At 42.7% G+C, this 23096-nt stretch overlaps 1 protein-coding gene across 3 annotated transcripts in view; it reads right to left on the bottom strand.

The window, feature by feature from the left end:
- The window catches only part of DNTT (DNA nucleotidylexotransferase), a 286754-nt gene extending 264534 nt beyond the window's left edge, over positions 1-22220 (bottom strand). Inside the window, exons 1-3 of one of the 3 annotated variants that reach the window (XM_033942401.1) lie at positions 21975-22220; positions 11977-12151; positions 3452-3492 (exon numbers count right to left, since the gene is read on the bottom strand). In XM_033942401.1, the coding sequence (XP_033798292.1) occupies positions 3452-3492; positions 11977-12151; positions 21975-22177 (419 nt within the window). In that variant the 5' untranslated portion in view covers positions 22178-22220. Of the gene's footprint in view, positions 1-3451; positions 3493-11972; positions 12152-21974 lie in introns of all 3 variants that reach the window. The other 2 variants (XM_033942402.1, XM_033942400.1) reach the window with 2 other exon arrangements.
- Between the last annotated feature and the right edge of the window lie 876 nt (positions 22221-23096).

Genomic DNA, 23096 nt, shown 5'->3' with positions numbered 1-23096 from the left:
GCGGGAAGTGATCCTGGGCTGAGGAAAGAGGGTGGGACCCAGAAGTGGCTCATTGCCTGTAAGGAGGATTTGAGTGAAGAGATTGTGGAACACAATACAGGTATTTAGGAAGTAACTTTATTCTAAACCATATGTAAAACCAATTTTAATATTCCACACTTAAAGAAGTTGTAAATACTTTATGCAAGTTTCAAGTTCAAGTTTCAAGTTTATTAGGTATCTTGATGAATCGCTTAATCAAACTTCAAAGCGATGTACACATTAAAATTTACATTTGTTAGGTAACAGTACAATACATACGAATATTTTAAAAAAACTAAATAACACTGTTTAACATACTCTTAACATTAGGTAAGGAGGGGTGAAATACAATTCATTAAAGTAAAGAAGAGACATTCAGGGAAAATACACAAGGGTAGTAGTTAAAAAAATGTAATAAAATTTAAGTAAAAAGTTCTAGTTATCAATTGCACCTTGGTCTAAGCTTGATTCCTTTACACCAGAGGACAGAGTGAGGACTGAGTGAGTGTGATTGAGCACTGGGATTGCGGACCTTCAGCCTTTTGGAGTAAGTCTGGCCTCGGCCTACACACAGCTTGAAAGACTTTAAAAGAAATTAAATCTTTTTGTGAGCCTTGGTGGCGGGAGCTAGTCCTGCAGAGCTGGCCAGAGCCTGTGGTCTAGGTGCAAGCGGGTCCATGGCTACACTGACAACTTAGCATCTTTTTTCACGCATTAAACATGAGTTAATAATAATAATAACAGCTTATATACCGCAATACCGTGAAGTTCTATGCAGTTTACAAAAGATTAAGCAAAGGTACAAATTGACTGACTTCAAGTAGAGGTCTGCACGGGAACGGGGATCGCGGGGATCCCGCGGGTCCCGCGGGGATCCCGCGGGTTCCCCCCCTGGCCCACGGGACTCCCACGGGGACGCCCCCTGGCCCACGGGACTCCCACGGGGATGCCCCCCTGACCCACGGGACTTCCACGGGGACGCCCCCTTGCCCACGGGACTCCCACGGGGATGAAAACAACCTACCTAAATTCTGGCGATGCAGCTTACAAGTCTGGCGTCGCGTCGGGAAATAGCCATGTTGAGCAGTGAGCTCAGCACGTACACAGATGAAAGCCTTGCTTGCTGATTGGTCCGGCGGCCCCGCCCCACCGTGCCGCCGGACCAATCAGCAAGCAAGGCTTTCATCTGTGTACGTGCTGAGCTCACTGCTCAACATGGCTATTTCCCGACGCGGGCATTAGGCTGTTTTTTGTCATTTCGGGTGGGGGATGGCAGCGGCAGCAGCAGCCTGAAAAAGAAATCATCCTGGCCGGGTTCGGTGTCATGCTCCGGAGCTTCTACAGCCTTCCTATCTCCCTCTCCCTTCCCCTGCTCCGCGGCTCTCTTCGGCAACTCAGCAGCAGCTTCTGACGTCGGGGCCTACCCTCTGCGAGTCCCGCTTGTTTCAACTTCCTTTTTCCACAAAGGTGCGACTCGTAGAGGGAAGGCCTCGATGTCGGCAGCTTGTCTTGATCACCGCTGCTGACGAGTTGCTTAAGAGAGCCGCGGAGCAGGGGGGTGTTGCCAGGTGCAGGTAGAAGGGAGAGGGCCAGATGCAGGACTCGTGGGTGAGGGAGGAGGAGAGAGAGGGGAGAGAAACAAAAGGAAATATTTCATACTGGGCTGGGCCGGAGTGGAGAGAGGGTGGAAAGATTCTGGCTACAGGGTGCAGTAACAAAGGAAAAGGGGGGAAAGCTGAAAATGGAGATAGTGACACAAAGAAGAGAAAGGGTAAGCAGGACCTTCTGAATAAGGATAGAGATACAGAGGGGACATGAAGAGGAGGTGAAATAGAGACATAGAAGTAATGCTGAAAAAGTGTGTGTGTGGGGGGGGGGAGATAAAGACATTGAAAGGGCAAATGGTGAATATGGGGTAAAGACAAGGACAGAGACAAATGAAGATTCTGAAAAAGTGGTGAGATAGGGATATAGGTGAGATGGACACAAAGAAGGGTGATGCTGGAAAATAGGTGGAATGGTAATTCTGACAGACACAGAAGGGAAATGCTGGATCAAGGAGAGATGGGGCTCAGGCTGGATGGAATGAGGAGAAATGCCTTGTTGGCCCGGAACTTCCTCTCCTACGTCAGAATTGACGTCAGGGAGCGGAATGCTGGTCAGCGCGACGCTTCTGCAGGGAAAGCTTGGGACAGCGGTGGCTTGGGGACTATTCCCCGATGGCGGTGGCAGCAAACCGAGTGGCTTGGGGGAGGGCACGGAGAAAGAAAGAAAGGGGGCAGACAGAGAGACAGAAAGAAGGGGGAACAGGGAGACAGAAAGAAAAAGTTGGGGGAGAGAATGAGGTCTGGAGGAGAGGAAACATACAGGAGGCTGAAAGAAAGGAAGAAAGATTGGATGCACAGTCAGAAGAAGAAAGTGCAACCAGAGACTCATGAAATCACCAAACAGCAAAGATAGGAAAAATGATTTTATTTTCAATTTAGTGATCAAAATGTGTCTGTTTTGAGAATTTATATCTGCTGTCTATATTTTGCACTATGGCTCCCTTTTACTAAACCGCAATATTGTTTTTTAGCGCAGGGAGCCTATGAGCATTGAGAGCAGCGCGAGGCATTCAGCGTAACTCCCTGTGCTAAAACCTACTATTGTGGTTTAGTAAAAAGGGAGGGGGTGTATTTGTCTATTTTTGTATTTTGTTACCGAGGTGACATTGCATAGAGTCATCTGCCTTGGGAAATGTATATGGCAGATATCTTTGTTTTGTGTTCAAAAGAAAAGGAAATGCATTTCTGGTTTTATTTCTACAGTGTTGAAGTACTTGTTGGCCCTTGCTGTGACTGGTGGGGATCCCCAAGCACCGCCAGCAGAGGACCTCCTCTAGAGATGGTCAGAACTCCCCTCCACCAAGCGCAGCAGTCGCTGGCAGCATCCATGAGCCACTGAGGTGCCAGCATCTGTGACTCAGGGACGCTACTGCTGCCTGCCAAGCTTGGCAAAAGGGACCCCAGGCCAACTGCAAAGGAAGTCCTCAGCTGACAGTTTGTGGGTTCTCATCAGCTGAGTATTTATATTTTATATTTACATTAGAGGTTCTGGTAGAAACCCATTTACAAAGTATGTATTCTTCCCAATTAATATTTCCAAATTAATAGTCTCTTTGCTTATTTGTAAATGGGTCTCTACCAGAGCCTTTAATTCAGTAGCATAATTAAATAAAATAACTATTTCTGAAGTTTATAGGGAAGGATGGTGACGGAGGGGATTCCTCGCGGGGACAGGTGGGGACGGAGGGGATTCCTCGCGGGGACGGGTGGGGACGGAGGGGATTCCTCGCGGGGACGGGTGGGGACGGAGGGATTCCTCACGGGGACGGGTGGGGACGGAGGGATTCCTCACGGGGACGGGTGGGGATGGGTGGGATTTTGGCGGGGACGGGTGGGGACGGGTGGGATTTCTGTCCCCGCGCAACTCTCTAACTTCAAGAGGGGAAGAAGAAAGAGAAGTAATAAGACAGGAAATTCATTGTTGAGGAGAAAAGTGATGAAAAGGACAGTTAGGACCTCACACCCTTTTGTAAAAGGGTTCCTAAGTTTTCAACAGAAAACTTATTTTTAAAAGCATAAAATTTATACATCTAAATTTAGGCCTGCCATTCATTTGCCTAGTTTTAAGAGCTTAATGCTGAAAATCAGTGTGAACCTTGTAATGTTTTTTCCTCACCCTAAATTTTCCCCTGTTACCACCCACTGTATATGATCCTAAGTTTGTGAAATTGGTATTATAAATGTATGTACTCAATTCTAATACATTTAAAGGGGCTAATTTAGGAGCATCATTCTCAAAGTTAGAAGTATAAATCCTTTGATTATTGGGCCTGTGGAGGGGCATAATCGAAAGGAACGTCTAAGTCCATTTTCATCTAAGTCGCAAGTCATCCAAAGTAAAAAAAACAGCTTAGGACACATTTTCGAAAAATACGTCCAAAATTTTTTTGGTTTCGAAAATCGTCTAACTATACGTCCTGCCGATCTGATCATCCAAGCTGCTAAATCGTCCATCTTTATACCACATTTTCGTCCAACTTTTCGTCCAAGTCAAAAACGCCTAGATCAAGCCCTGTTGGACTTGGGAGGGGTCTGCAAAGTGATGGACTGAACACCCAGACATGCCACCTAAATAGTGGGGTACCTTACAGGGCACTGCTGTGAACTTCACAAAAAGGGTGCCATGTCTTCTCCTCACTACAGCTCCCTTATAGGTCATGGTGAGCCCACCAAACCACCTCCAGAATACCCTAGACCCACTTATCTACCACCCTAATAGCCCTTATGGCTGTAGGAGCCACTTATATGCCAGTACAAAAGGGTTTTGGGGTGTATAGGGGAGTGCGCATGTTTAAGTATCAATGCAGTGATTACAGGGCCTTATGGGCATGGATCCTTTTCTCCATGAGTCCCTAATCCACCCTCAAGATGGCTTAAGCCGCCTCTGTGCTGGACAACTAGGCTTTCCTATGCCAGGCTGCCAGGTGATGATGGTCTGGAGGCTGAATTTTAAAGGGGTGATTAATATTTTTAGGGGGGGGGTCGGTGATCACTGGGGTAGTGTGTGGGGGGTCTGTTTTATGTATATGCAGTGCTTATCTGGTGATTTTAGGTGGGTTTTTGTGACTTAGACCATGTTTTACATGGTCTAAGTCACAACGTCCAAGTTCTGTCGATCCTGGGCTGTATATCTTTCAGTTATACATGCTGTACAACTAAGTCCCATGTTCCGCCCAACTCCCGCCCTCGACACTCCTCCTGAACTGCCCTGTTTAGCTTTGGTCATTCAGCGGCACTATGAAGGCTTAGGTCGTTTAGAAATACGTCCAAAACCTGTTTTTATTATTAGCACTTGGACGTACTTGGACAATGTTCATCCAAGTGTCGACTTAGGCCAGTTTTTGGATGTTTTTTCTCTTTCGATTATGAGCCTCTTAGGTTTTTGTAAATTTTTTAAAATATATAAATTATTGCTGTTAAACTTGTTCAGCAAAGCACAAACCTACAAAGAGCATGCAAGCAACAGACATATGCCTGCAATAACAGAAAATAATAGAAAATTCTCCGTTGAAGAACTTTGTTGAGAAAACTCAATATTTATGTGCTGCCAATTTTTTTGTCAAGGGACTTTGGACAGCTGTGCTCCATGCAGTGTTTATTCTTTGTTTTCATAAAATAATTTTGCGAAGGTCTCCCAAGGGCACCCTCCAGTACATTACTGACCCCAAGCTAACCACTTTAAAAATTCCCATATTCTTAACAAACAGAACCGTAAAGTGTCATGTTTTTCACTAGTTACATTATTAAAGGTCCAATAAAGCCTTTTTTTAAATATCAGTACAAAACATTTTGTATAGCTGGAATCATTTTTTGCACAAGCCTTAAATTGGCCTCTAAAACAAAGTCATAGTAGTGGCAATTTGCAATGTTGTGAGTTAAAAAGAAAGATGGCTGAGTTTTTGACTGAAGATTGGCTGGAGTTTTGCAAAATTATTAAGTGAAGGAGTGGGAGTTTGTAGATGATCATCATACAGTGCTCTCAGTATTCTTGATGGGGTATGAAATTAAATGGCAGAGGTCAACTAAGATGGTGTCCCATTGTACAGTATCAAAGCATTAGTAAAAGAAGTTAAATTGGATAAGACGCATTACTAACTTTCAAGATATTAACAACTAAAGCCCCATATTTCCTAGAAAGGTACATTATTCCATATACAGTCGACTCCGCTTAAGTGCACGCCCTTCGGACCGGGTGTGGGGAAGTGGGGGGAGGGGAGGGGGAGGCTGTAGTTAAGCCGGCTCAGTTTAAATATGGTGCCTGGGCTGCTGGAGCCTAAAACACAGGAAAGCTATGCCCTACAGCTTGAGTGGAAGCTCGCTTATAAGGATGCCTTTGAGGGATTATTTCACGCAGGGTAATTTATTGATTCCTTACTTTGCAGACATTTCTGGTTCATTTATGCTAGGCCTCAAGATTTTATGATAGTTTTATTTTTCTTTTTATCTTTTTTTTAAGCTCTTACCCTCCTACTGTTTTTGTCTTTTATGTTTTCTTTACTATTCTTTTTGTGTAAGTTTGCATTGTCTATGTTTTTTATTGTATTTAATTATTTGGACCCCATTTTTAATTGTAAATCGCTTTGAATTTTTGATATTACGATACAACAAAATTTTAATAAAACTTGAAACTTGATCAAGTCATTTAGCATAGGGAAGCATCCTTACTGCAGTGTTCTACACAGTTTGAAGGCTTCTAGGTAGGTAATGCGGAAGACCTAAATATATGATATTACAATAATCTATTTTTCTAATAAAGGGCACACTCTTTAGGGACTTTTCCCATGTCATTTTAAACAAATTTACATCCCTACAAGTAACAAATAAATAGAAAAATTAGATTCTTATCTCAATAAGCTTCTTTCTTGTAGATGTGTCTAGTGGTCCTGAATGCTAGGGTTTTATATCCGAGCCTGCAAATTGCTTGCAGAACACTATCGATCATCTTTTCAACTCTGCCTCCTTCCTAGGGAGTTGCTCCTGCCCCCTCAGTTCATACAAAAGCAATCAAGTAGCACTGTAATGAAAGACATAACCAGAAGGAGGGAAACGGGGAAAAATCCCTGACAGTACAATTCTGTTCTGCTCTGTAACAAACATTACCAGTAAACATTATAACATTCAAGCAACTGCTATATAACAGATAAAAAAAAACTTGTGCAATCACCTCTAATTTTATATAGAGCTTGAAGCTACTCGCATGTACATTTATCCAGCAGAGACTTGAAGCAGACTACACTTCTCCCTCCATATTCGTGGTATCAGCATTCGCGGTTTCAATTATTCACGGTTTTCAGCTTGCTGGCTTTTCCCCCCAAATTACATCAGCTTGCATAGAGAAATCGCTGATTCCAAGCATTTACAGAGAAAATCGCTTATTCCCAGCACTTTGTTCATCATATTTTGCCTCTCCTTCAGAAACAAGCCAGGTCTCCCACCATGTTATTCACGATTTCACCTTATTCACAATGGATTTTAATAGAAAACAGCAAATAACATATAAAAAAGTTATTCGCGGTTTTTCAGTATTTGCGGTTCTGTTAATCCCCTATCATAGCAAACACTGAGGGAGAAGTGTATACACTCTCTAGTGTGTTCCCTTTGGGTTTTTTCCTTATCTCATCTGAAAGACAGAGAGCTCTCCAGCTCCAGATTGATTCTTCAAGGTAGAATGCAGGTGAAGCCCATGAGCAGGGCGGAGCTTCAGGACAACTAGACACATTTACAAGAAAGAAAATTATTGAGGTAAGAACCTAATCTTTCTTTCTAGTGCAATGTTTCTAATAGTCCTGAACTGTAGGGACATACCAAAGCAGTCCTCAGAGTCTAGGGCAGGCTCGTTAAACCTCCCTTCAGAACAGAGGACCCGAAAGCAACGTGTTTCCTGGTTGCCACGACCACCCTATAGAACCTTGTAAAGGTATGGAAAGTAGACCAAGTAGCCACTCTACAGATCTCCTCAGGCGAAACAGCCCTAGTCTTCACCTGTAAGATAGAAACTCTTCTGGAGGAGTGAGCATTCGATGCAATTGGCGGCTGTTTACTCAGAGGAAATAGCCATCTTAATCCATCTGGAAATTGAGGCTTTAGACGCCAGCATGACTGCTTTCTTGGCATGACTGGTGCTTTATAGAATTGTAGCGTAAACTAGCATTAGTGTGCTTATGTTTAGGCATGCATATTTATGCCAGGTCTATGGCTAGTGTAAATCAGTGCTCCTAAATGTGGGTGTGCACATGCATAACTTACATTATTCAGCAAGCTGCCAGCTTAAATGTCAGCTAGAGAATGACACGGTGACAGAATTCATCACCGTTCCCATCCCCGCGGGAAACCATCTCCATGTCATTCTTTTCGGAGAGAGGGAAGATCAGAGTGTGAATGGGCACAAGCACTGACCCTCAAATCTTGTATTGAAGAATGCTGGTGTAGAAGGACTGAGGTTGAGATAGACACTAAAGAATGACAGTCTCTGGTATCCAGAGCAGATATTGTGATGTCATAATGCCTCATTCTACCAATGCCTAAGAGCCAATCACATCAATGATGTCACAATGGCTTCATTATCCTATACATGGCTCACATAAGACCCTCAAGCTTTGCACTGACCCTCAAGCCTTGCATTGAAGAATGATTGTGTAGAAGGACTGAGGCTGAGATAGAACTAAAGAATGGCACGGGATGGTTTCCCACAGTTATCCGCAGGGACGGGAACGGTGATGAATTCTGTCACCATGTCATTCTCTAATGTCAGCCATGCTTAAAACAGGTCCAAATTCTTTCCCTGTGAATGCTTCCCTTGCTAAGCCACTGAATAGCAGTTTGGTGTGCTGCTGCCATTTATATGCCTAAGTGTACAATTCCACGTATAAATGGCAGTATTCTATGTTTAAGTGTGCAAATGGTGTGTAAATCTAAGCAACCTGTTATAGATTGAGGAGAACTGTAGCTCGCACAAACTTGCAGCTACATTGAAGGAAGTCAACTTAAGTCAGTGTATATAGGAAAAGTTCAGATAAAGAGAAGCTGGCATGCTATCACTGACAAATGATCAAGCTTCTTATCTCAGAATGAGATGGTGTGGATGTGCATGCTCAGAAAGAGCCAGAATTAGAGATGAGCATTCATTAGTGTGCATTCTGTTCATGCTGCTCATTAAAAAAATATTGTGCCTAGTAACTTGACTTAGGAATCTTTTATTAATGTGCAACATGCTATCGCAGTTAGCATCCACTATCTGCTGCCTGTGGGCATAGCAGCAGACATCATATGCTAATGCCCATAAGCACTACTAATCATTAATACAAGGGGCCCTTAATATGAAGTAGCACATCAAGAGGGGCATTTTCAATATGACATCTAAATCCAAGTTTAGACATTTTGGGAAAAATGTCCAAAAATCCAGTAGAGAAAATAGTCATTTTCAAACCAGAAATATATCTTTTTTATATATGTGGGGGAGGGAAATGACCATTTCTAGATGTGTTTACCCTCAATATGTCTATCTTTTTGAACCATTTTTTGAAAAAAAAAAAAAAAAAAAAAGTCCAAATGAAAAACACGCAAAAACCAACCCTTGGGCATAGGCGAGACCAGCATTCTTAGCAGACTGGCCTAATAGACATCCCAGCAGAGCTGAACCTGAGTGCCACCATTGCATGAACTGTTGTTTTGTCTCAGGATCATAGTGCCCTAGGGGGCAGTGCAGTGAACTTCACATAAAAGGTCCCAGATATGCATCTCACCATAACCCCCTTACACTGTATGGTGAGCCCTCCAAAGCCCTCCCACAATCTACTGTATACAACTTGCCAACAAGTGTCACCTATATGTCAGTACAGTAGATTTTTGGTGGCTCACACTTTCCACCACAAGTGTAGCAGTTAGAATGGGATATGGGCCTGAGTCCCCTTCTCTGGAGTCCACTGCACTGACCACTAGGCTACTCCAGAGACCTGCTTGCAGTTTTAATAGGACTGGCCAGTGTTTTATATTTTGAGGGTGGGAGGGGGATATTAACCATGGGGGGAGTAAGGGAGGCCATTCCTTCATGCCTCCAGTGGTCCTCTGGTCAATTTGGTCACCTTTTTGTCATTTATTGCACTAGTCCCGCCCACATCATGCCTCTAACATGCTCTTTGCGATTTAGATGAATTGCAGATGAACAGCATAGACATCCGTCTAGACTTGGGAGGCTTGAGTTCTAACTCTAACAAGATGATGGTAAACTTTTAAGAATCAAAAGCCTTGATTAGACTGGATTGGACTTCAGGACTACTTAAGTCAACTTAAGTGATGCCTGAACATTACAATGGTATTCCTAGTATTGTAAGGGCTGAGGACCAAGCTGAAGATGTCTAGACTAGTATCCCAGCAACAATGCACAGGGACCAGATTAGTTCACATTTAATCCAGCAAGATCCAAGAAGGCATCTACTTTCTTTCTGAGAATAGAAGTGATTTGTCCAGTTTTTGTTATACATAAAAGGCTATTCACAAACCATATACACCCCGATGAAAAAAAGAGACTTTAAACTTTCAAATCACTTTCTTCATGAATCTTCAGTCTATTGAAAGCAATCGGAGAAAGCCACGTGGAAAACTGATTACCACTGTCAATGAATAAGTAAATCTGTTGGCATGTGAAGGACAATTCTATAACTGGGAGCCCATATTTCTGTGATATGAAGAGAGGAAAAGGGTCTCAGAAACCTGCATGGCTCATGCAAGTGCAGTGAAACCAAGACTTACAAGGTTCCACATTTCTATCATCGACCCTAAAAAAAAAAACCCTCTCAATGATAGAAAAATGGAACCTTGTAAGTCTTGGCTTCAATACACTTGCATGAACCATGCAGGTTTCTGAGACCCTTTTCCTTTCTTCATATCACACTCATTGTATGGTGAACAGTGGAAATAGGTTGTGTATTGTGAAGGTTTCTTATTTTCCCACATACCATCTTTTTTGAATGGTAGTTCATATTTATGTCCCACTTGCATGCATAAATGTACAGAATAATAGCACTTTTGTGGATAAATGTGCACTTCAGCACTGAAGAGGCAGCAAAGCAACTTAGGGATGATTCTATAAAGGGCACCTAAAGTTAGTGCAGCTTTGTAAAAGGGGGGAGGGGTTAATTGGCAAAATACCCTTAATAGCCTCAATACTGTAATTGGTTAAAAAAAATTAATTGGGCAATGGGCGCCTGTTGCATGGCGCCTGACATCTAAATAGGCATTTCTTGGGGCGGAGCATGACAGGCGCCATTAAGCGTAATTCTCCAAAATCTTAGGTGCCTGAAATGTAGGCCTTTAAAACCATAGCCTACATTTCAGATGCCTAAATTTTTTTATATAGGCGCTAAGTGTGATTGGCACGTGGCTGGCACCATTTTTCTAGGCATTGGCTGATTTAGGAACCATTTATAGAATCAGCCCCTTAGTGCTATCCAGTAAGGGTGTGTGTAAGTGACATACTGGTAGGGTGTGAATACAAGGGGTGTTACAATTTCAATTACAATTTCAATTGGCACTTCTATCCTTCACTTATCCCGAAGAGTTCGGTGTGGTTTACAAACAAGAATCTAGGCATTGATAGGAATAATACATCAAGTGAAACACTGTCTGTCAACTAACATTAATAAATTTTCCAAAAACATGTATTTTAAGTATTTTTCTAAATTGTTTGTGAGTTGATGACTATCATATAACCGCTGGTAAAGAATTCCACCCAAAAGACACATTTACAAGAAAGAAAATTATTGAGGTAAGAACCTAATCTTTCTTTCTAGTGTAAAGTGTCTAATAGTCCTGAACATCGCTTTCTTTAAATGCAGATAATGCAAAATCAGATAGGATCTACCTGAAACATCACAATTCCTGAATGATAAATCAATAAGATTAGATATACAGTATATGCTGTAGCTAGTCCATGATGAATTAAGTTAGAGAACATATTTTAAATATAACATGTGCCTTAACATGAAGCCAATGAAGTTTTAGAAATAATGGTGTGGCTCTTTCAGATTTGAAAGGCCTGTAAATCAAATGCATTGCTGTATTTTGCAGTGTCTGAAGTGTTTTAAATATTGAATCCCTAGCTCCAATATAAATTGAATTGCAGTTAACCACATGAGCAAGTATGTTGACTGAACTATAAATCGAAAAGAATATTGGTCAAATTTAGGCACAATCTTCACAATTTCCATAATAAATTGAACATCTTATCTGAAATTGCTTGCTTCTGTGGCTCACATGTAAGCAAGTTATCCACACTTTTTGTGCTTTATTTTTTTCAACTCATCCTAACCACATACATGATCTTGACATATTCTGAAGAAAAATGACTTACAGCAAGGAGATGTTTGTTCTCTATTTGTATGGGTTTTCCAGCTCCCATGCAGTCTGTAAACCAAGAAATATCGAGGAGGTGAAGCCGTGAAATGTCCCTCAGCTTCTCAGCTTGCAGCCATGCCAAGACCTCAGAGCAGGAATTGTTTTCTGCCACAATATGAGTAACAGAATCCCTAGTACAAAAGACAGCAAGAGCATGTTCAGTTCAGAATCTTGTTTCATTTAGAGCCCAGCAAGACCTGCAAAAGCTGCCACTTCACTATAAAAAGCAAGTTACCCTTGAAAACATTTTGTACATTGCAGGTGGTGAAATAAAACTAACTATTTTTATAACACCGCCTAGCATTATTATTGTTATTTGCTGAACATAGGTTTCAGGAGGTAGCGAAGAGCATTTCAAAACCTCAAGGTTTTTCTAGTTTCAATTGCATTGAATCCCTACCTTTTTTAGCTCACTACTCACCCTTTTTTCACCACATTCAGGGGGCCGTTTTTAACCCTTTACTTGGCATTGTTGCTCAGAAACAACATGTGTTTTCTATGGCTCTTATGGGGCGCCATTTTGGGGAATAGTGGTATTTGAACAGTCACAGTGTTGACGGGAGAAAATGTTCTTTTGAACTGTGAAGATAAATTTTTATTTGGTTGGCATTTGTAGGTAATTTGGTTGTTTTCTCAGCCTTTGTGGTTTTGGAATCGCTGATTCCCTGAAGAAGCCTTGAGCGAAACAGGTCCCGTTAGGATCAGAATACTCCAATCAAAGATAAGTTTCATATATCTTATTTGGATTTTGAGAAAAGATAATTATGTCATTTTGAAAAAAAGATTAAGAGGGTTTTTTAATGACCTATGATTACAATATGATCCATCTATTTAACCAATTACAATATGATTACAATATGATCCAGCTATTTACCCCCCCTTTTTTGATAATTCACAACCAAGAGGAAGAATTCAATTGTTTTTGAAGATATATAACTCTACATTTTGTGGCTTATCTTATGGGAAATCTACAGGTCTGTCTGCAGTTTGATTTTATATATAGTGGGTCTTCAAATTCAATTGGTTGGGGGTTTAATGTGAATGAGGCAGGAAAGTCCATTCTACAGGAAAAAAGGAGATCAGTTGATTTGCCCACCAAAATTCTAATTTGTGACCAAACAACTTTCCCACCAAAATTCAAATTGATGACCAACAGACTTTCCTGCCTCATTCACCTCAAGCCCCAACCAAGCGGGTTTGAGCACTCCTATACATAAAGACAAACTGCAGACCTCACATCATACCCCGAAGAATGATGGCTGAAACGTCAGTTCTTTCTGACCAGTTCTGGCAAAACCTGGAAAATTACAACAAGCATGATGCTAGCTCCAGAAGCCTAAGAGAACATGCTGTTTATGTGCTCCAACATGTACAATTAGCTATCTGGGCACCAGCATTTAATATCAGTGGTGTCTACATAACACCCAATTTTCCCCCAGACTGCCCTGGCACTAGTGCTAAGCAGTCAGAGCAGATCTTCAGCATTACTGTCTAATTAAGTGCCACCAGATATATGCTGTTGGGCTGTCCAATATAATTTAGCTAGGGAGGAGCCTTCAAGCCTGAGGGCTATTGAAATGGTGCAGATTTAGGCACAGTAGAGATTTTCCTGTCTCTGGAGGGCTCACCATTTAAAACAACAGTGTTGCAGTGGAATGTGAACATGGGTCCCCTGGATTAAAGTCCACTGCACTGAAAACTGGGCTACTCCTTTGCTCTGCAGGGGCATCTGTGTAGTCATTTTCATACAAATGCTGCCAGACAGATGTCCTTATCCTTGTTTTTGGGGCATTTATGAGCCTTCGGGACAGTAAGGGAATTTCTAAGTACCTATCTTACTTTTTAATTTTAATTGTTACTGTTACTGGTTACTTTACCCTGGTTAATCTGACTCTGCATCTTCGCTGTAAATGTACAGTCTCTTCTCCTGTAAACCGCTCTGAACTGTTTTATGGTATTGCGGTATACAAAAATAAAGTTATTATTATTACTTGGGCTTGTGCCACTGGTACTTATGCGCATCTGAGAAGCTGAAAGCTATGTTGTCGGTAGTTTCACTGCCAGCAGGGCCTTCCAAGGTAGAAAGGTTTCAGTGGAGATGTAAGACTAGCGATGTATCACCCACCATCCATCTGGGCAGCAGCAGATGAGCAGTGTTGAAGGCAGAGGATTGAGTCTGATGCAACAACAGCGACATCAAATTTATATTGCGCAGAAGAAAGGCCCGGTAATCTAATTCTGTATTCTACCATGAAAACCTGAGGAGGTTCATCAAGTTCCTAGGACTCAGATACAAGTCGATGGCACCTAACATAATTTATAAACTCTAGATTACTTAGATTAGATTTGAGAGACCCCCTAAAATGAGCCCCTGAAGTCTCCCAAGAAAGAAGGCTGTGAAATTTTGCCTTAGTGAATGAAATGTAAAGTGAACTGTGACATTTAATATGTTCAGTAAAATTTTATGGTTCAGAATGTGAATTTTGTAGAATAGGATAATGAAAAAAGCACGGTCTGTGTCCCATATGTGATGATTTGGTGTAGGATTGGGCTGGGGAGGGCATCACTAACTTGGAACATGAGGATGTTACTGGCCAGACTTTATGGTAGATATCCTGCAAACAGGATGGTTGGATAGGCTGGAGTGAACTTGGATGACAACTTCAGCATTTGGAACCTAAGATAATACCAGATGGACTTTACAGTCTATGACCCAGAAATATCAAAGAAGAGACAAGTTAATTTAATCATGTATTTTTAATGGGTATAAATAATGGGCAGACTGGATGGACCGTTCAGGTCTTTATCTGCCGTCATTTACTATATTATTATGGTTATATCCCTAGGTGAAATGCCTCCCACTCCTAATGACAGCTGATCCCTTAACCCAAAACTCCATTCATATGTATCCATTGGAACCTTTTCAACACCCATTCCAGCCCCCTTTGGTTCCTCTCATCATCCTCAGGCTTTACAAGGAGGTGATCACTGTTGGTAAAGTGAGCTGGGGTGGGAGCAGTTCCCTCTGGCTGTATCTCTCAAAAAGACCACTTTGACCCCTAGAAATAGTCTTGCAGGACTAATGCTAAGGGTCAGCCTGCCATATAAAGAGGCAATTTCAAACAATGGTCATCTCTGAGTAAGGCCCAGGGAGTGATGGAAGTGGGGCATGATAAGTATTCTAATGCAGTGGTTCTCAACCCTGCCCTGGAGGACCACCAGGCCCATCGGGTTTTCAGGCTAGCCCTAATGAATATGCATGAGAGAGATTTGCATATAATGGAACTGACAGGTATGCAAATCTGCTCCATCCATATTCATTAGGGCTATTCTGAAAACCCGATGGGCCTGGTGGTCCTCCAGGACAGGGTTGGGAACCACTGTTCTAATGGACACATATGGACAGGGCTTTAGAACAAGGGAGGGAGCTAATGTGTTTTGCTGTTTGGGAGGCATTATGAGAATTGCAGGGTATGCTATTGAAAGGTTAAGAAATTTGACTGGTGGAGTTGAACGGGTTAAGAATTTGGATCAGGAGAATGAAGGGGGCAGGGTAAGGACTGGGACTCTTCCTGCACCTTAACATGTAAAGCAAGCTCAAATTTAAAAAAAAAAAAAAAAAAAAAAAAAGAGGGAGGGCAGTTACAATTTTTATCATCTGCCCTGCATGTAGAAAATACTGATTCCAGTTCTGAGATCAGTAGCGTAGTGTGGGGGGGTCCGGGGAGGGGGGCTGTCTGCTCCAGGCGCCGTCTTGGTGAGGGTGCAGGCTCCCGTCCTCCTCTCCGCCCCCTCTGCTCCTTCCCCGCACCTTACTGCTGCATGTGCATGTCGCTTCCCTTCCCCCAAACCTCTGTAATGTTCCTGGCACAAGCAGCAACCCCCAAGCTGCTTCCTCTGATGTCACTTCCTGGACCCGTGTCTAGGAAGCGGCGTCAGAAGAAGAGCTGATGCTAGTGCTGACAGCAGCTAGCGTCGGCTCTTCTTCCAACGCCGCTTCCTAGACACCGGTCCAGGAAGTGACGTCAGAGGAAGAGCTGACACTGCCGTGACAGCAGCTTGGGGGTTGCTGCTTGTGCCAGGAACATTACAGAGGTTTGGGGGAAGGGAAGCGACACGCACATGCAGCAGTAAGGTGCGGGGAAGGAGCAGAGGGGGCGGAGAGGAGGACGGGAGCCTGCACCCTCACCAAGACGGCGCCTGGAGCAGACAGCCCCCACTCCCCGGACCCCCCACACTACGCTACTGATCTCAGAACTGGAATCAGTATTTTCTACATGCAGGGCAGATGATCAAAATTGTAACTGCCCTCCCTCTTTTAAAAAAAAAAAAAAAAAATTTGAGCTTGCTTTACATGTTAAGGTGCAGGAAGAGTTGCAGGAAGCAGCAGTTCTCCTTAGGACATACTGGGGAAAGATGATCTGTCAGCCAAGATGAGGATGGGGAAGACCCAGGAGACTAGTGATGTCTCTGGGTAGGAGAATTTGGGGTGGCTATCGAGGGGCACATCATGCCGCTGCCATATTACAACCCTTTCTCTTGCCTTTAAATTAGCTACAGGAGACAGTACAATAAATGCCCAAGGGGTCTTCTATACAAAAAAGGGAAAGGAAGGGGATTTTGGATTTATATTGGGACTTGGGTTGGCTACTGCTGGAAACAGAATGCTGGGCTTGTTGGACCTTCAATCTGTCCCAGTATGGCAACTATGTTCTTATTAGAGATTGACACAGTGACTGTTACCCACGGCTAGCCATGGGTAACCCACCGAAACGGGGATGAAAAAAAACCTGGTCGCTGTGGTTTACGGGGACAAGGCCATTCACCACCCCATGGAGCAGTGAATGGCCATGTCCCCGCAGTTAATTGAGGGAACACGCACAAAGTACTTTAAAATCCGATTGCGCGGTCCGAACATCTCCCTCCCTCCCTTGCCTTTACCTTCGCTGGTGATTGTCCTCTTAACAAGCAGCCAGAGCATTTCCTGACGTCGCGTGCGGTTGGCTGGCTTTCTAACGCAACCGGAAACAGAAAGTTGTGTCAGAGCAGAGGAGAAGTTTCAGGCAGCCAGTCAGTTGCACGCAACTTCAGGAAATGCTCTACTTCTGTGGAGATGATGCGGTATAGAAACTTAAGGTTTAGTTTAGTTTAGTTAAGAGGAAAATCGCCAGCAAAGGTAAAGGCAATGGAGGGAGGGAGGGAGATACACGAACTGTGGCGGGTGAGAGGGAGGGAGGGGGCTGGTGCTGGGGACAGAGGACAGAGGATCCAGCTGAAATGAACCTTTTAAAAATATATATATATTAGTTTCCCATAGAGCTTGGGGAAAAAAAGGACACCAAAGCAAAACTGGCCGAGGAGTAATAAAGAGAAAGGGCAGAAGGACAGGTAGGTGAGCCAGACGCTGGAAGTGAGGGGAGAAAAAGGGAAAGAAGCTAGATTGGGTTGGAGAGGAGAGAGATACATTGGTGTGGAAGAAGAGGGGGAGATCTGGGAAGGTTTAACAGAAACAGAGGAGAAATTATGTGCATGAGGTCATAAGGACAGAGACATAAAGGGGAGATACATGGGGGGGTGGAAATTATATGTATGGGGCATAAACAAGCTTGAGAAATGGGACGCGACATGGCAAATGAGGTTTAACGTAGATAAGTGTAAGGTGATGCATGTCGGTAACAAAAATCTTATACATGAATACAGGATGTCTGGTGCAGTACTCAGAGAGACCCCCCAGGAAAGAGACATGGGAGTACTGGTCAACAAGTTGATGGTGGGTTCAAAGTCTACCTAGAGTGATGGGGGAATTAAGTGACTTGCCCAGGGTCACAAGAATGGGATTTGAACCCACAAGCTTAGGGTGCTGAGTCCTTAGCTCTAACCACTGTACCACACACTCCCATCTCAAGTGCTGAAGCTTTTGCCAGAGGAAGCTCCACATTTTTTTTCAACATTTCATAACAAGAAGCAAACACAGCTGTACAGGTATCAAGGGAAGCCGGAATACAGTTACTAAATTGTGGCTGTTGATATGAAGATGGCAAAGTTCCCAGCTCCGCAGCTTGGGTACAAACCATTTAATATGACTATTTTACATAAACGGAATAAACCACAGGATGCAGCAGTTTTATGTCTTCCAACTGCTTTTTTTTTTTTTTTTCAATTCACAGGAAAAAAATCATAATTGTTTCATCAAAATAGAATGGAACAATGGCAGCAGTGAAAACAATTTTTATTGTCCCTTGAATATTAAAAGAGAAGAAATGCCTGGGTCTCTTTTGGCAGTATTTAGCTGTTCACCAGCCTATATTTATTGGAAAAAGGGATGTTTAGAAATGAACATTTCTGAAACTACAGACCAAAGTATTACATTCTGAATGTGTAGGAGCTGAATTCTTTTTAAATAACATCTCAAATATTTTTAGTAACTATTTACAATGCATTAAATATATTTTCTTTTGGTTGGTACAAGTTGTACTAAGCAGCTAGCATGGGTATTACCTTGTGTTAGATATTGTGTTAACTTCTAATGTAGGTTAGAATAGCCAACAAGGCCAAAACCCATGCTAGCTGCTTGATATGGTTAGTTGGTCTGATGGAGTTGAGCAGAGGCGTGGCCACTCTGACAGCTAGCACATGGGTCAGTACTGCATGTTAGCTGTCATGATTGCTAATAGTATGGCTACACTTACCATCACCTCAGGAAGAGGTGGTAAGTGTAACCATGCTACAGGCAGTCCGTTTGTGCAGTCACAGCCCTTTCCACAAAGTTTCCCACCTCCTCCTCCACCTGATACTCCCCTGCTGGCACCCCACCATCCAACTCCCACATCCCAGTCCTTACCCTGCTCACGCCAGGAACATCACAGAGGTATGGGGTAAGGGAAGCAGCATGCACACGCGGCAGGAGAGGGCAGGGAAGGAGCATGTGGAGGTGGGAGGCAGGTCTATCTTTGGCCGCTATGACCTAGCCCGTCAGACGATGAATATCAGCTTGGCCAGCTACATCACACATGGCTGCACATAGACCAAAATTTAATGCCAGTTGCCAGATATGATCCTGGCACTGAATTTCCAAGTTCACCGTTGACCACAGTAGGTAGCTTGTCTGTCTCCCATAGTCTGAAAATCGGGCCCGTTATCTTATGTCTTGAAGCTGTAAGTGACCTACTTTTATCTATTTCAATGCAGTTATCTTTCAGTTTCTGCACATTGTATAACACAGGGGCATCCAATCTCAGCCCTCACCAAGTCAGGTTTTCAGGATTTCCCAAATGAATATGCATGAGATCTATTTGTATACAATGGAAGCAGTGTGTGCAAATAGATCTCATGCACATTCATTGGGGAAATCCTGAAAACCTGACTGGATTGTAGCCCTCGAGGACCAACGTTAGGCAACCCTAGACACATGCACATATTCACTGGTCAATATTCAAAATTATTTAACTAGCCAGAAATGGCCACTGACTGGCTATCTACTAATTTTCAACAGCATTTAACCAGTCACTGCAGCAAATTAGTGGTTAGTGCCTAAGTAAAAACTGGCTATTTTCATGGTTTTCCAGGGCCAGAGTCAGCAGTTGGCCAGTTAAGTGCTGATATTCAGCATTTAACCAGCTAGGGTAACCACATAAATGGGACTGCATAGAGAATGACACAGGAACAAATTTGTCTCCACCACGGCAGGATCTCCATATCCCTGTCTCGTCCCTGTCCTTGTTCCTGTCCCAATCCTGCAAGTTCTAAATTAATCGCACAAGCCTCAATCACTTATGATTTTAAAGTGTTCAGGGCTTGTACAGATGAGGACAGAGCTTGCAGGAATGGGTCAGGGGCAGAGTTCACGGGAAGGGATGGCTATAGAGAGATCCCATGGGGATATCTTTATTCGCAACCCCTGGCCAGTTAAGTTCTGAATATCAACTTAACTATCTATATTAGCCAGTGCGGCATAAACTGGATATTCAATACAGACATGGCCCGGAATTGAATACCCAGGAATAACACCGTTGGCAGTCAGCAAAGCACTCACTGCTGCCAGCTGAATATTTTCCCCTCAAAGATTATTATTATTATTATTTTTAAATTCTTTATTCATTTTCAAACTTACAATAAGTGTGATAAAATGTCCAAACAAATTAACAATATCTATATCACTTAATAATCATCAATGGTAACAGTGATAAATACTTAACTCCCACCCTTCCCCCCCCCTTACCTATCAAATAATCAATACTTATACAATACATAACTATAAAATCCCCCCCCCCCTCTTCCCTCACAATTGAACTTGTAAATTTAAGGGAAAAGAAAATTTCATCTAATCAGTACAATACTTTGTTAATGGCTCCCAAACATCTTGAAATTTCTTGAAACTACCCGCTGTATTGCCAGAAATCTCTCCATTTTAAATATATGACAAAGATTATTAACCAACTTTAGACTAACTAGTAAAATTGATTGAAGTTTATAATACTGAGCAACACAATATGGGGCTCATAATCAAAATTTAAACACATCTAAAAACCCACCCAAGTCTGCACTTGGACGACCTAAAAGACAGCTCATCCAAGTGCCAATAATTATCAAACCTACTTTTTGGATGTATCCAGTGACTTTTTAGGCCTCTGAATGTCACTGTGCACCCAGAGCTAAAAGGGGTATATCTGAAGGAGTGGTTAGGGTGGGATGTGGGCCGACCTATATTTAGTCGTCCTGCAGAGATAATCAAAGATTTTACAACACTTCCTGGACAGAACTTATAGGTTGTGACTTAAACGATGTACAAACAGGTATAGGCATAAACATAGTAACATAGTAACATAGTAGATGACGGCAGATAAAGTGACCAGATAACCACTGCAGAGACAAAGTGAAGACACACACACACTCCTCCAGTGTTCACTGACCCCTTAACACCCCTGAAAAGATTGGAATAAAAACTTACATACCTGTCTCCAGAACATCAGTGCCTAGTATAGGAAAGCTTATTAGAACTGCACATAGGTCTCTTAAATAGCCTAGGGAGTGGGCTACTGAACCACAGAAAGGAGGACCCAGGCCCATAAGCCATTCTAACCACTACATTTATGATGGAACTTCTGCGCCCCCCCCAACCTCCCCCCCTAATCTCCCCCCCCCAAATCCTACTGTACTGCCATATAGGTGCCACCTGCAGCCATATGGGCTTTTGGGGTTGTAGATAGGTGGGTATAGTGGGTTTTGGGGGAGTTCTGGGGGGCTCAGCATAACCTATAAGGGAGTACTGATGAGATGTTTATGTGGCACCCTTTTTGTAATGTTCATAGCAGTGCCCTGTAAGGTGCCACACTGCTCTGTTGCCATGTCTGGGTGGCCAGTCCATCACAATGCTGGCCCCTCCTACAGGTCTTGTTCTGGGCGTTTGGGACTTGGACAAAATTTTGATTGAGAATGCAGCATAAAGATAGACGTCCTGGCGGTCTGGAAGAACAATAGCCTGGACGTCCAGATAGACGATTTTTGGGGAAAACCCCCCCACATATTTTAGGAGGAGTGTGTGGCGCAGTGGTTGGATCTACAGCCTCAGCACCCTGGGGTTGTGGGTTCAAACCCCGTGCTGCTCCTTGTGACCCTGGGCAAGTCACTCAGTCCTCCATAGCCCCAGGTACATTAGCTTGTGAGCCCACCGGGACAGAGAGGGAAAATGCTTGAGTACCTGATTGTAAAACCGCTTAGATAACCTTGATAGGCGGTATATAAAATCCTAATAAAACTTGAAACTAGACATATTTTTCAAGAATGGGCATTTTCCCACTGCCGACTTTGGGCGTCTAGCGCTATACGTCCCAATTGGACTTAGACGTATGTTTTGATTATGTCCCTCCACCTGTATAGATAGCTAGAAATTTATAAATATATAAGATACATTTGTCACAGATTAGATTTTAAGGAATAAGTTAATGTTTCCCTTACCTTAGCTCGTCTTCAATTCTGAAACCTTTCCTTCTTCCCAGATCCATCAGAAATGCCCTCCTGCTAGTTCCCATTTTCCTCTCCATGATAAAAAGTACAACTTCGTTGAACTTTATTTCATGTTTACTGAGGGAATGGGAATATTGTGCCACTTTTGGCTTTTTCCTCAGAGGTACTAGACAAGAATGTCCAAACAGAGCCATGATACAGCCTTTGCTCCTTTTCTCTGTATTTCTACTAAATGGAACTTCTCAGTCAGACGTGTGAGGTAGCTCTGACTGTGTGTGCAGGCTGCCTTTTGATGTTACCTCCCACTGATGTCAATTTCCTGTTTCATTACTGTAATCAAAACACAAGGTACATGGGCAGAGCCAGTACGATGATTTGAACAGACTAAAAAAAGTACTTTTTGAAAGACATGTTGTTGTGTAGTTCTACGGTATATGCTCTGTTTTCTTTGCTTGTCTAATAGCAATACAATGCAGACCAGGGAGTGCACTTGAGCTTCCCAATGAGGCAGTTTCCAATATCAGTGCTCTGTTAGTGAATTAACCACCATACAGAAGAGCATACTGGCTCCAGTATGGTACTGTTAGCATACATACCTGTAGGATGGACACCTACAGATATATGTTCTTTTAGAATAAATATATGAAAGACTATAGAGAAAGCTTCCCTCCAACCACCATCCCCAAATTAGTTACAGAAGACAGTATAAGCACTTGTTAGATAAGAGCATGTATTTACTTTCACAGTACCAATAAAACTAATCCATAAACATGATTTTATTTTAATTTAATTTGTTGATAGTAGTGTATGCGGAATAGTATTGGCATATCACCAGGTCTTTTTACATCAAAGAAGCCACAATAAGATTGAATGATTTATTAAGACCAGCAGAGGTCCTTGATCCCCTTACATTGCTAAGCTAACAATTCCTTCAGTAAGTGCTCAGACAGCTGCATCTGAGCATTTCATACTTGTCATTAAAGCCTAAATCTGCTTGTACCTAATGAATCATCTGCAAGAAAAAAAAATGTTGCATATAATTCAATAGGAACAATAAAGCAATATTCATATTCCCCTACCAAATCAGTACCAATGACCTTCTTCCTTAGGGAT

The sequence above is a fragment of the Geotrypetes seraphini genome, chromosome 4, assembly GCF_902459505.1.
Source record: "Geotrypetes seraphini chromosome 4, aGeoSer1.1, whole genome shotgun sequence".
NCBI lineage: Eukaryota > Metazoa > Chordata > Amphibia > Gymnophiona > Dermophiidae > Geotrypetes > Geotrypetes seraphini.
Note: the sequence above shows the minus strand (reverse complement) of the source record. Positions and strands in the feature narration are given on the sequence as shown.